General features: G+C 43.1%; 1 protein-coding gene across 1 annotated transcript; it reads right to left on the bottom strand.

Moving 5' to 3' along the window:
• Nucleotides 1–1,065: 1,065 nt before the first annotated feature.
• On the bottom strand, nucleotides 1,066–14,238 carry sap130a (Sin3A associated protein 130 a). Its single transcript, XM_085773636.1, has 21 exons — nucleotides 14,132–14,238; nucleotides 13,335–13,462; nucleotides 12,978–13,243; nucleotides 11,876–12,043; nucleotides 11,686–11,785; nucleotides 11,446–11,561; nucleotides 11,223–11,347; nucleotides 9,769–9,916; nucleotides 9,588–9,678; nucleotides 8,979–9,083; nucleotides 8,723–8,864; nucleotides 8,143–8,258; nucleotides 7,072–7,365; nucleotides 6,810–6,981; nucleotides 5,786–5,884; nucleotides 5,330–5,688; nucleotides 4,756–5,001; nucleotides 4,523–4,648; nucleotides 4,321–4,424; nucleotides 3,912–4,025; nucleotides 1,066–2,552 (listed from the first exon to the last, which is right to left on the bottom strand). The coding sequence occupies exons 2-21, from the start codon at nucleotides 13,444–13,446 to the stop codon at nucleotides 2,394–2,396; spliced, it is 3,162 nt and encodes a 1,053-aa protein (XP_085629762.1). The 5' UTR covers nucleotides 13,447–13,462; nucleotides 14,132–14,238; the 3' UTR covers nucleotides 1,066–2,393.
• Between the last annotated feature and the right edge of the window lie 455 nt (nucleotides 14,239–14,693).

Below are 14,693 nucleotides of genomic sequence, written 5' to 3'. Positions count from 1 at the left end.
GAAGCAGGAAGAGAAGAGATTTCCCAGCAAACACCCCTTTATGGCCTTTTGACTTTGCTCCTACAGAAGGTAGAGCCACCCAGTGTCACTAAGCACCAGACTCAAGGTAAATACTTGATATCATCCCAAACAAATAGGTCTGCTGCTAAGTATCTGTTAAACATCTTGTCCACTGATCAAATACAGATGATTTGAGACACTGGGGGAAACTGAATACACGCTACATGGAAATGGACTGGTGTTGAAAATTAGCACTTGTGCTAAACACACTCAAGCAAAGCATCTGGTCTGTCCACTGGAACAGTCTTAATGTATTTGTGATGTCCATATCAAATAAATAAACATAACATAACATAAATGTTTGACAATCTTTGTTCTTTTTCTTTTATATGCTGAATAAAGCTGAAAGCCAGAGAAAAAAACATCTTCTTTAAACAATAAACCTGTGAATATTCACATCTTCTTTAAAAAGTCAGTGTCAGAAACAGAAAGAGGGAAAGCTGAACATCGTAATACCTGTAATTCATCGTGGCTGACACACAAACACAGTCGTCATAGGTCAAGTACTGCCAACGCGGTGTGCTGCCCTTGGGAGGCAATTATGTTGTAAACAGCAGATAGTGATGACTGTAATGTGGTGACTGAGGAGAAAGCAGCTCATGCCATCCGTCCGAGCTGTTGGGGACATTAACTACAGTGAGATCAGACGGCTGCTGTATGTGGTACAAACTTGCTGACCTTCAGATGTAAAACCTTTGTTGAATCTTTCTCTTTTACAGCAGGTATCACCTGTTGGGATTTACTACTGCTTCCACATATTTAACAATGAAATATACCGTAATTGTATACAAAGGTCAATGTCTGAGGAATGCTGCTTAAGATCATCCATGATAATGCTGGCAATGCTGCAGAGCAATAAAGTTTTGAGTCTCACCTCACCATCTGTCCCCAGGCGTGGTGCAGCGGTGCAGTTTGTGCAGTGTGCACGACAACAGAAGACTAACTGACAAAATGTATGAAGAGCAATACGAAAAACAGGTTTTAAAATGAAAATAACAGTGTAGCTTGTATTGTTTAAGTATCTTTACTATAATTACACAGACAAAAACAATGTACAATAGCTGGATGTTTCAGGCTCACTTCATCTCATAACGTCATTATCGTTACACTCTGCAAAAATGAAGTGGCACACGTCACACAGCACAAAATGTTTCACCGAGTACAAAACTTGAAAAGAACCAGGTCAATGGAAAAACCAAAAGCACATTTACAGTGATTTACATGAATTCAATTCACCCTTCTGACCACACAACCATTCTCTCTCTCTCTTTTTCTCTCTGTCTCTCCAGCACTGTAGCTTCTGAAACCAAATTAAAGTCTGTCATTACCACCATGACATCGGTTTATTTTGGATTAAGTGGCTGATTCTTGGCGACTATAATGTTAAGTTAACTTGGTGTAATGTATGTGGAGTGTGTTTGTACTTTACTTTCAGATAACTAAGGACACTATTAACCTGTTACAACAGGTGAGCACTTTTTTATGAATTCAATTTGCCACATTTCAGTACTTTTTTCCAACTTTCACTCACGAAAGTATTCTATCATCTTTTAGATTACACCTCAACATGTGGCTGATAGGTGACCGTTTACTTCAACTAAATGAACAAATCAAATTTAAAAAATGCAGGTGCAGGATACTTGGAGAAAAAAAGAGGAAGCAGTGACACCGGCCTCAACCTTTTCTCTGAATCGTATTTTAAGAATATTTTGACGGTGTGTGAATCCACTTTCACACGTCCCTGTCCTGTTCATGTACACTGACAGAATGAAGGCACAGATTGATGAAAAGAGCACAACTGAGATTAGTCTGTATACACACAGTTTTGCTAAAGGACTCTTTAAAAATATTTTTTTTGATTAACCCCACTCAATAACTCTTGGCTTGTTCACCTAAACTGGAACACTTTCATCGCTTATAGGGATTTTACTGCACCTGCACGTCGTGCCACATATCACAAATACACATTTTGCCAGCTTCCAACACTGTCTCAGAAGAAGAGGCAAACTAAGTTAGTAGAAATGGTCTCTGGGGTCTTTGAAAATGAACAAAAAAAAAGGAGAGAAACAGTGGCAGGGCCGTCCAGTCGGCCCCTCTAATGCAACCTACGATGCTCCACACTCGTGTGTGCTCTGTCTTTAATGAGAACCTATTCCTCATGGGCTGTTCTGCTTCTTCAAGTCCTCCTGTCAGTTCCCTCTGTCCACTCTCAGGCAGATAGGGAGGGTGCATGCGATTGTATGTGGCAAACCATAGCACCAAATGTTGAGCAGCTCCGTCGCCCCCCTGCAGAGAGGGGACAGTGGTGTTGTCGACAGAAGAGAAGGCCCAGCTCACGCCCGTTCTTTACGCTTCAGTTTGGACGACTTCTTGACGGCACCGTTCTTGTTGAGCAGCTTCAGCACTTTCTCCTTGTGGTCGAGTACTTTCATCATGGTGTCTCTGGCCTCCGTCACCTGGTCCATCACCAGCTTACAGCGCTGCATGTTACCCTGACGACACAAACACACACAGTGAACTCACTGGGAAAAGATAATCATTTGGCAGCAGCTTTTATGATGTGGCTCAGCAGCATCCGCATAGCCATAAAATTGACCTTGGTGAAATAAAAAGGTATAAATAAGGTATAAAATACACACTGTGCACTTTTAATGTAGCAAAAGACTGTTTATCTGAGAACATAACACATCTGTTTACTTTCATGCTCAGAAACACAACATCTGCTGCTCTCATGTACATATATCTGCACAGGTTTTTGCTGCTGCCACCTGAATAAAGTTGCTTTCATCAACGAAAATTATGACGTGACGAAAACGAGACGCAACGCAACGTAATTGGTGGTCATGTGACAATAACTGTGATGAAATGCAATATTGTTGACGAACAAAAACAAAACTAAATGTGTTTACAAAACAAAAACTGGACAAGACGAGATTAAATAATGTTATCATGTTTGGTCGCATTATTATTATTGCAGTATTTCTGTTTCCTAGGCAGGCAACGTCACTTCCTCAATCCCCACTCGCAGCATTATTTAGAAGATGCAGCTGCCGTGGGTTAGCGTTTACAACAATTTAAGAAACAAAGTCTGAGGTCTGACACATAGAAAGGGACCGATGGCCGGGCAGCCAGGGATCATCAAACGACCGGCAAATGTGTGTGACTAGCGTGTATGTGTATTTGTTGGTGAGAGAGTGTAGAGTGGGTTTCTCCAAAATATCTGCTAAATATAGTGTGTGGGAACAATAATATAATAATAAGATAACCATGTTTAATAGGGAAATGGGTTTGACTTAAAGAAAAATGTGGTTTTGTCTAAACAATACTAGGTAATTAATTATACAATATTGACTGGGTTAAATAGAATTACATTACTGGAAAGAGATTAAAATCGTTGACTAAAACTAGCCTAAAATGTCATTAGTTTTCGTCGACTAAAACTAGACAAAAATAGTCATGGGTTATAAACTAAGACTAAAATGCTTGACTGAATTGATGAAACTGATTGATGAAACTTGACTAGACAAAAAAAAGGAGTATGAACATGACTAAAAATTAAATAAAACTAAATAAAAACTAAAAAGACACAAAGACTAGACAAAAGCTAAAATTAAAACAGGCCGCCAAAAACAACACTACACCTGAACTAATGTTTAGTCACATTTTACAGAAGAAATTGTTTAATGAAGATCATTCTAAAATGAATTACATAGTTTGGCTATATAATGCTTATGATATTAATACAATAAAAAAATTAACTTGCGTTCTATTTAATTCATAAAGACAACTTTATGAAGCAGTCACCCACAAATTACTAAGCGGAGAGACATCTCGGGTAGAAACAAACGTACCTGTATGAGCTCGTTGATTCGGTGAAGGTCATCGTCGGCCCCTGCCCTCTTCTTTGGGATCAGGCCTTCTTGCAGGGTGGAGAGGCGGCTGTACACGTCGTGCTCTAAACTCGACTGCAGTGACAAATACATCATGTTTTTAACTCCAGTCCATTCTTGACTCTTGTTATGAAGACATTTACTGAGATTAATCCTGGCTGTTCCCTTGGTTGCTAAAGTAACAACTGTTGTGGGTTATTGCTGTGATATTGAAGCACAGTGTTAAACACAACTCCCACTGTGAGAATAAAGGCTAAACTAAAATACATGATCAGCGTTTCCTCTGAGACAGACACCAAACACTGCCTCTAGGAACTCTGAATAAACCACAAAGAGCAGCAACACTGATGATTCATATTTCTGCACTCACCAGCTGCCTGAGCTGTGCGGCACACAGGTGAATCTTCCAGCCCTGTGCTCTGCATGCCACGCCTCTCTGATTGGCCATATCCTGTAAGGTGCCCTTCTTCTCCTCTGTGAGCGGGATAAACAACCGTTGTTAGCAAGGAAAAAAAAAAACACTGGCTGTGTAAAGTGTTGGTATTTTTGTCTGTACTCAAACAGATGCTCACCTTTGACCCGGATATCGCTGTACCTCTGGAAGTGGTGGTAGGCAGCTTTCCAGGGATTACGGTAGTGCCGCAAGAGGGTAACAGGTGGCCGAGGCCTGACTGGCACATAACGCACTCCTTCTTCATCTAAATGGCAGAAACAAGCATTAAGCAAGTTATTATGCTGATAAAACACACACACTCACACACACCTTCAACAGCACTGTAACAATGACAAGCGTTGCGTTACATACCGACATATTCCCTGGGCGGAGATTCACACCTCTCCGCCCTGCCGGTGATGGGCCTGCCTGGAGCTTTTTCTTCATCCGTGCTGTTGGTCTCCACCATCTCACTCTCCTCTGTAGATATGACGTGCTGCTGCTTACGGGGCTTCTTCCTCGGGGAGGCCCCGGGGATCAGATCACCGGTGGCAGGAGTGTTCAGGGTGGAGGCCTGGGTGGTGAGCGCTGGGGCTGAGGACAAGTTCGCGTTGGGATCTGCAGGAGAGGAGACGCACACATGATTAAGTTTAGAGTTCCTTAGGGTGCTTTTACACCTGGATCGATTGGAGACGTTGTTCCGAAACAGGGAGCGATTTACGTCAGAGATCGGTTCGTGTGAACAGAGCGATCGCGGTACAACTTTGGACCGTTTAGAAATGTTACCGTGTGTGAACACAAACGGCCCCTCCCCGAAAAATGCAACAATTGTATCGGTTTAGTTGCTGAATCGGAACAAAGCAGATGTGAATACGCCCTTAGATTCATTCTTTTACCCCCAAGATCTCATCAATGGTGACAAGTGGAGGACAGACATGCTTCTCACCTGGCTGTGTGTCCATGGCCTCAGCCTCCTGTTTAATCTTCACATCTGGGCAGGTGGAGCTGGCAGCACAGGCCGCTGTGCTACTGGCTGCAGGCTGAGTGGGGGACGCCACTGTGTTGGCCATGGAAGCGGGGACGGGGGGAGTTACAGCCATGGCTGCCGGCAGGGCTGAGAGGACAGTGGAGGGCTGGGAGGGAGGGACAGGTCCCGGCGTGGCCAGCATAGTGGGGATGGCTTGGGCGAGGTGCTGGGTGCTGGAGGACACCACCTGCTGCTCCCCTCCCTGAGAAGGTAGTGCTTCGACTGTAGCCATGACAGGAGGAGCCACTGCCATGTGCACCTCAGCTTTGGGTTTAACACTGAGAGGAGAACGGAAAGTGTCAGGTTATAGGTTCGTATCAGAACTCGTGATGACAGGATGTGAACATGGAGCTGGTGGACTTGACGGATGCTCACCCTGCAGGTCTGGGAGACCCTGCTCCTCTCACACCGCTCTCCATTCTGCCCCCGCTGGGTTCACTGGGTTGGGCAGGGATCAGGTTCTTACGGACACAACTAAAAACACAAAGACAGATCAGATGTGTTTGATAAAATGAAACATTTAACTGCCCTACATGAACATATTTTTGTCAAAGAATCTAATGCCGTCTGTCAACCTGCTGTATCCACAGACTGTACCACTGAAACACTTACATACATTCTGTATAGAGCAAGCTAAAGCTACCTTTCTGGGTCAACTCTAACTGAGGGTCATATTTTTGTTAACAAAGTTAATCTGGATGGCACAAACAAGTAAACTAATGCTTTCACTGTAACATCAACTTTTTTAAAGGGATAGTTCAACATTTTGGCAAATTGGCCTATTGCCATAATCCCTATAGTCATAGCAGTAGGTTCGTTACCTTTAATTGTCGGTGCAAGCTATTTTTAGAACGGCGGAGCAGAGCTACGCTATGGAGGCTCATGGGATTTCTTGGTTTCCCTCATCAAACTCATCAAAAACACAATCCAACAACTCCAAAACGCTCTTGTGGACAAGTTGTGATCTGCACATTCACCACACTATGAGATAATATCAGAACATTATGAAACAGAGTTGTTTTTCGTGGCAAATGCAGAGACTGCTTGCAGGAAAACTGCCCTCAATGGGAACGCGCATCAGTGCTTTTGCATGAATTTACCTTGAAAACAACTCTGTATCTCACTTCATCTTAAACAATTGCCTCTTTATTTCCGTCACAATACAGCTCTTTTTAAATAACAAGTTGCTGTCAACATCATTATTTTCATATTGAGTACAAATTCCAACACCGATGGTTGAAAGTCCCCCTTTTTTTTAATGTTAGAAACCATCTATATGTATGAAAAAGGTTTGTGCAGCTCAGAGAGTTTGCTAAAACACTTGTACAAACAAGGCTTTGGGGGAAATGTGAGGAATATAAATTCTTCCAAGACTGAATGTCACAGGTGTTATACTCACCCATCACCAGCGGGCTTCTTGCGAAGGATGCTGGGTCTAGGGGATGATGCCAGGGTGGGAGCTCCTCCTACTCCTCCCTGAGCGTGTGCCTGTACCATGGTGGCTACCGGCTGGGTGGTGCTGAACGTGCTGCTGATTTGGCTCGCTACGAAGCCGTCAGGCAAGACAACCCCTGAACGACACAAGACAGGCATTACAGAACAGCCCACAACTCAGTTAGCTCTTTATCAACACCGTAACAAAGTGTTCATTTAGTATTTACCCGATTTGGCCTCTGACTGCGGTTGTTGCTGCTGCTGCTGAGTGGCTATAGGAGCCTGCTGTATTCCCTGTGATGTGATTGACGCTGACGTGTGCAGGCCCTGGACTCCTATCGGTGCAGGCTGGATGCCCTGCGCAGCGATTGGTGCTGGCTGGAGCCCTTGGGTGCTGATTTGCGCTGAGGGCAGACCAATCCGATCAACTGCCATCAGCTGCATGTGGTTTAGATGGACAGTGGTGGCCACGCCTACTCCAGGCTGTGTGGGCAGTGCTGAACTTGGAGCTTGAGGAGTAACTGATTGGGAGGAGAGACAAAGTTAAAATGAGGCTGTTCTACCATCATGTTACATTTTTCACACCACTTTCACATTTCACAGTTAAGGCTTGATCTCATCACATTTCTTGTATATAAAATTTATATACAAGAAATGTGAGGGGGGCACAAATATTTATTAAACATTTGTGCCCCCTCCCATTCACTTTTAATCAAGCCTGAACATCAGACAAAGTCAAGCGTGTTGTTTGTTTTCTGTAGATGTCCAGCCAAACTGTTAAACTTTATGCTGTCTTTGCAGATGCTGAAGTTACTATTCTATGATAGGGGTCTCCAGTATTTTACATCAGGAATTTAAAGTAAATCATTCATTACACTTTGTTGATTGCTCAACAATCAGTTTTTGTTTTAATATAAAACATGTGGTAATGTGGTTAAAGCTGCAGTTTAACTCCTTCATCCATGCCAAAACATTTCTGTTTTGTTTGACACGATGTCTGTTTAGATGCAGATCTGAATTAAACTAACTGAGCAGTGTAGCTTATCTGACACTTGACAGACTGATTATTTGGTGCTGAAGAGACGATGGGTCTGTCATTGTATTAGATTTTGTAGCATTAGAAATACATTTACTTGAGCTACCTGTTGCAGACCATGTTTTAATGCTACATTTATCACACAAACAGACAACAAACTGTGATGCCACTTGCATGTTCTGTTTATGATTTGTGACTGTTCATCAATATTTGCTCCTCCTTTAGTTGTTATTACCAGTTGAACAATACTAGTAATGCTCACCAGGATATTGACGAATGGTAGATACAGAGCTGCTGATGGGCGTGTAGGTATGTGTCAGAGGGTACGACGAAGAGTAAGCCGGCAGGAAATACTGGAACTGCACGGGCACGGACGGCCTTAAAAAGGAAAACATACAAGATTAACCTTGATACAAGATTTATTAGAATACATTATCTCTAATGACTTAAATAGATCATACTAATCACAAAATGTTAATCTCACAAATAATCTTCAAAATGTCCCTATTAACATCTATGCGTCATAACAACAACACAACCTCTCCAAGGTCTTTCCTGTGGTTAATGCAATCTGCATTAGTCTAGTAGCATATTAAACTGCCATAACTCCTCATCATTTACCCAGCTATTTCCAGGTCATTGCGCCTGTAGTAATCTCCCTTTAGATTTATGTAAAAGGTTTCTGTAGTAATCTGGTGGAGGATGGGGGGAAGTAAACAGATCTTTGCAGGAATATAACTTCAGTGTTTTGTAACAAGTTAGAATAAAGACAAATAGATACTGTAAATTATGACTACACTTACAAAAAAACATAAAAATAAGAATCAACATTTGGCGCCCACCTGTTGTCACTTCTTGCCTCCATGGTGACAGGATTAGGAGACGACCGATGGCCTGAGATGGGGATGAGGTTGGGCCTTTCTCCTGCGTAGTCGGGCTGCACGCGGGATGAATTGTGGGCGATGGGCTGAGGGACCACTTTAGCTGTGGACAAGTGATGATGAAGACCATAGTTTTCAATAAGATCGACCACAAAACGTGTCAAACGTTATCACACACAACAGTGATCCTGCAAAAAAGACATATGGTCAAACTCACCAACAGGGATGGTGGAGGTCGTCACAGCTGTAGCATGAGAGGAGTGGGAGGCCATCGTCATGGTGACAATAGTGCTATTAGTCATTTGGGTATGTGGTACAGAGCCTAAACGTGAACAAAACAAAATATGTAAAACTTGTATAAGACTGCATTTTATCGCTTTAGTTATTCTTTAGTCAAACATAAGAAAGTGCTGTCAGTAGGTAGAAGATATCTGGAGAACCAGTGTGTAGGATTTAGGGGCATCTATTAGCAGCAGTGGAATTATAATCTACGTATAATCAGTCGAAACAAAGAATAGTTGTGGTTTTGTTTTAGCCCTTCACATACAGAGCAGGTCCTCATTCATAATGTCTGCCATGTTGCCACACCATGTTCCTACAATAGCCAAACAATATGTACCTGTTCTTCTCTAAACTTTCTGGTACTCCTGTGACGAATCAACACTGACTCTACAGAGGGCATTTGGTGTTTTAATGTCACCTAAAGACTACAGCTCTCCTACATGAAACATGCAGGGGGGGGTGAGGGTAATGGTAATCAGCTGGTTGCAATTTAGATGCCACTAAATCCAAAACACTGGTCCTTTAATACTCATAATGGCAATACCTATTGACGTGGTTGATGGCACAGTGTTAGTGGCAACGATTGGCGCCACAGTCGCTGCGACTACAGGTGTCGCAGTACTGAACATGGGCTTCTGTGATGGATGAAAAAGGAGGGGTTAATTCTGTGACTGCAAAATAAAAAGGGCATGAATTTTGCAGGGCCACCATCAAGAAGCAATAACCTGTGTCATAGTGTGTGGTGGCTGAGGTTTCTGAGCCCCAATCGCAGGGTGCGATGGCAGTGTGATCCTTGCTGCGGTGTCACGGGACGTCTGAGGCCTCTGAATACTGACGGTAGCTGGAGGGGGGTGGATCGTCAGAGCTGGACGCCTGGAAGAGTCATAAAAGTCAACTTAATCGCCTGTTTAATGCATTAAAAATAGACAAAACATGAGATAAGGGGGGATAGTATAATTAAGTACATCTACTATTACTATAATATATACTATATTGTAGGGCTGTCAGATCAAACTTCACTATTCGAACAGAATTCGAATTATTTTGAAAATGAGAACATTCGAAAGTGAAAACTGACGTCCAAATGTGTGCCTTCCACAACAACGCAAATTAATGTAGCGCGTGGCGATGTTTGGGGGTAAACATGTTGATAAAACAAACAAATCTGTTGTTGTGTGCGACGTAGAGCTGCAGCTTCAAATTTACGAGCACAGTTTTTTGTTTTTTTAATTGCCCGTTTATTCGGCTGGGGCGGTGCGGCTCTGTTCCCACACTACACGCACACATTCTTTTTTTCTTTTTATCGATTGATCTGTTGCTCCACTACTTATAATATTTTGATTTCCCTTCTTGAAGTTTTGTTGAGTTGGTAAAAAATTAAGTGTGTTGCAAATGTTACATAATAGATTTGGTTGGAATGCCCTTTAGTGGACATGGGACGTGATAATAAGCTGGTAAAGGTGTATACAATGAGCTAAAAAAAACAAGAAAAAAAAAACCCAATCACATTAAAATTAAATAATTTGAATATTTAACATAAGAAGCTTTAGAAATTCAAATTGGATTTTGGGGGGGGATTGACAGCCCTACTATACTGTAAGTAATCTGTACTTAAGCTGTGTATTATCTTACTCAACTACACTTTAAGGACAAGTACTGTACTTTTGACTCTAATCATCAACTTTGAAGGAGAGCTTTTATTCAGTAGAATCCATTTTCTTTTATTTTGAAAGGGGAGATAGACCACACACTGTGCTCCTGACAGGGATTGGTCGCTACATGTTGAACTGCTCAGCATGAACTTATAAATGTCCTAATGATACTAATGTTAAATAACGATGAACCAGAAGATTCTTCACCAGAGCATTATGGTCTGAACTGAACTCTGTGTTTAGAAATAATAAAAGACTCTTCTAATTTACAATGTTTCCTGTGTTTTCTATGATAAATCTTCCTGCCTAAAAAATATGAAAATGACAGTGGCTCCCTTTATTGATTCAAGTGGCTTTGTATCACATCACACAAGCTTTTTTCTCCAGGTTCTACAATAAGTCAGTGCTTTTTTTTTTTTTTTGTAAAACTCTGTTTTAAAATCAAAAACTGATTAATATCACCTCCTGGTTCTTGTTCGGGTCACATAACCTCATCTCAGTCAATAAATTCCTGCCCTGGTACCTACCCGTGTGCCACCTCCGCAGAGTGTGTAACCGTTGGACTTATAACTGGGGACTGAGTTCTAGTTGCTGAGATGGGGGCCACCACAGTTGGAAGCACGGCTGTAGAGGTTGTAACAGGAGGGCGGGACTGAAAACAGATGGAGATGACATGGTTACACACAATGTTCCTACGTTCTCTACACAGTATCTATTCTTGTTTAAGTAAATAAAAGTACATCTGGTTACCTGAATAGTCTGGTGGATGATGTGCTGTACTGTAGGCTGGCCGGGCCCTGCACTTGCCCCAGTGGCTGGCCGTAGGACAGTTTTAGAGCTGGACATAACAGCTGCTGCAGCTGCCCCTGTGAGGTCAAGAGATACACAAATCAAGAGAAAAGCACGCCAACAAACGAGTGGTAAACACACGCCGGTTTCAAGGCCACGGCAAACGTCAAACCTGTCATACTGTTATGACATCAGGCATACCTCTGGGTAAATGGGATGTGAAGGTCTGGGGAGGGACAGCGGGGGTCCTAATGATCTGAATGTTAGCTGGCATCAGGTGGTGCACGTTGCTGGAGTGACCCTGAGACACAGTGAAAGCAGCCCAGGTCTTGAGTAATCAGCAGGAAACACACAATAACGTATACTGATGGTGAGCGTTCAGTCCACTGACCTGCTGACCACTGATGGTTGCCACGGGAATGGATGGCGTTGGAGCAATACTGCTCTCAATGGTGACAGTGATGTGACCAGGCACTTTGGGGGGCATGGGGATATGAGCCTGGCTGGAAGCTGGTGCTGGGGCAATAAGACGACTTTGCATAGGTGACTTCAGTACAGCCTACAAAAAAACAAAACATTTCTTATTGTTAATCATGCATGCTTGTGGCAATGATGCTAAAAACGCAAACAACACATTACTGAAACCAACAAATTGCAAGAAGAGGAAACAGCATAATGTTAAATTTACAGGGCAAGTGTTGAGACACTTTGTACATGGCCCATTGTCTAATTAATGCAAACATTCATTATAAATGGAGAGTTCTCCTTCCTTGCAGATGAAGCACCTCTGACATACATTTATTTTGGATTCAATGCAGGCAGAGGATGAGTCCATAATAAAAAAAAGAAGACAAAATCTATTCTACCTGATTGTCTAAGTGTAGGCTACATGAATTAAAGACTCTTCACTGCAATTGAATTCTGTAAAACTGAAAGAAACAGTTGTTTACAGATGTTTAGTAAAAAAACAAAAAAAACAACACATATGTTCAGTCTTAGGTTGGTATAACAAAAACTACTTTTAACTGGAGCCTTTCTGTCAATTTGACAGAGAAAATATCTGCAACCTGAATGCTAAGATTTCAAGATATTCCCAGCTTGGTCCCAGATTTTCAGTGCTGGACCTACTAACAGTAAAGAAGCAGAAACACCCTGAGTCTTATGATATAATAGGCTCATTTTAAATGAAACCTATCCACCTCTCTCTGCAGGGCATACGGACTGGATGAGGAAGGCAAAGCGTTGCATCTTTAATCATTTCAAACTTCCAGGTTGGCACTGCAGATAGTTGGTCTCTCGCCCCAGCAGTCAGCTCAGCCAGGCTTCAGAAAGGTTTTCTAACCTGACCAAACTCTCTCTGAGATAATAAAATCAACCAGCTGCTTATTGCTCCACTACAACACAAAGCCTTGGTCACAGTGAGTGCAGTAATCATACAAAAACATATTTTATCAACTATGTGTATAAAAAAGCCTCTAAAATGTTGGCATCACCTTCACCTGTCCCTCAGTGAGGACTGCGGGCTGGCCCTGGGGCAGGTGGACAGGGGGGGCAGGTACAGCCACGGGTGTCCCAGTCTGGATGGGCACGGCCTGGGGACCAGCTTGTGGCTGGCCGTGAGTCTGCACTTGTGGATAAGGTCTGACCACCATGGTCTCCTGCTTGTCATCTCTGAACGTCAAGGTGCCCCCTCCCCCAGCTGGTGGGTGATCCTGCTGCCCATGGTCCGCATCCCGACCGCTGTCTCCATCTGCACCAGCTACGGGAATAAAAAAAAAAAATTTTTTTACACCTGTCTTCCTCGCCGTTAGCCAAATATCCCATGAGTCATTTCAGTCGCGGCAAGTTACCTTGAGCATTTGACGGCTGATTGACGGACACAAGGTTTCCAGCGGCGGGGAGCTGCGGTGCTCCCCCGCCGGACGGAGGCAGCCCGTGTCGGGGGAATTGCTGGGAGCTCATTTTAACTATTTATGACCTGGAATGGTGTTAGAGTTGCACATTAAACACAGCGACGGACATAGGGAAGACATTGTAGCTGTTTGTAGTTGGTTATCCGCTGTATTTTTTTCTGTTAACGTTGTACGAGGACTACAACAATAAGAGCTGCCGGTTTAACCCTTTCCTGCCGGTGCGGGTACATAAACAGTAATGGAGAGCTGCGGAAGACTGTCGCTATCCGCTAGCAAAGGTGCTAGAAATAAGTCGATAACATCAACCAAGTGGTGTCAACAAAATGTGTATGGATGTGTTTCATTGAGAAAACCAAGACAGGAACAGTTTGTAAACCTTTGTTTGGCGTAAATGTTACACAGTCAACAACATAGGATCGACATATCATCGACAACAACTGCACCGTTGTTTATCAAATATCAGGTTAACGTGCAAGCTTATCGGTCTTTCAACTGCAATTTTTTCAAGTCATATATCGTACTCTTCGGTCGCCTCTAACGAAAAACGGCAGCGTTAAAACTAAAAGCTACCTTGTTAGCCACATATCTTAGCTAGCAGGAGGCTAACGTTAGAGTCGCTAACCCTTCTACCGCCTGCTTTTCATGCTAAATCCCGGACTTTATCAGGAGTACAGCGGCATAAACTCCACAGGCCTAAACAAACAAACATGTTTCTGTGTGTGTGCAGATGTTACCGTATCGCGGAGTGACTAGGCAATGGTCGTTTTATGGATTACAGTTTTTTCCATTCGTCTTTTCTTTTTTTCCCCAACATGTAAGCCGGAAGAACGCTCCGACAGAACCGGACCTCCCTGCTCCCGTCCACCAATCAGAGAGGAGATCCCCCGATCACCGACCAATCAGAGAGGAGAGCCCCCGTTCGCTGACCAATCAGAGCGCCCGGGTTGTTTTGACCAGCCTGAAACCTTCACCAGGATGTTGGAGTCCGAGGGACCGCGGTCACGTGGTCAACGCTGGCAGCCGCGCTAGCACGAGCTAATTTGTTAGCATGTTTACTGCCAGCTGAACTGAGTGACCAATACTACCACCGGTCGTGATATGAAGACCTTCACAGTCTTGTGTTCATGTTTTACAGAGCCATAGTCTGTATATCCAACCTTACCCGCACTGCAGTGGACACACAAAGTCCAACCGCAGTTACACTAACGTTAACACAAAACTATAAACCGAGGTGTTTAGTTAGCGAAACGCGGGCTACCTGTTTGCTAACACATGCTAGTGAAACAGTACGACTTG

This window comes from Trachurus japonicus, chromosome 4 (genome assembly GCF_045865225.1).
Source record: "Trachurus japonicus isolate A0001 chromosome 4, Traja_1.0".
Lineage (NCBI taxonomy): Eukaryota > Metazoa > Chordata > Actinopteri > Carangiformes > Carangidae > Trachurus > Trachurus japonicus.
This window is presented reverse-complemented; position numbering and strand designations above follow the sequence as displayed.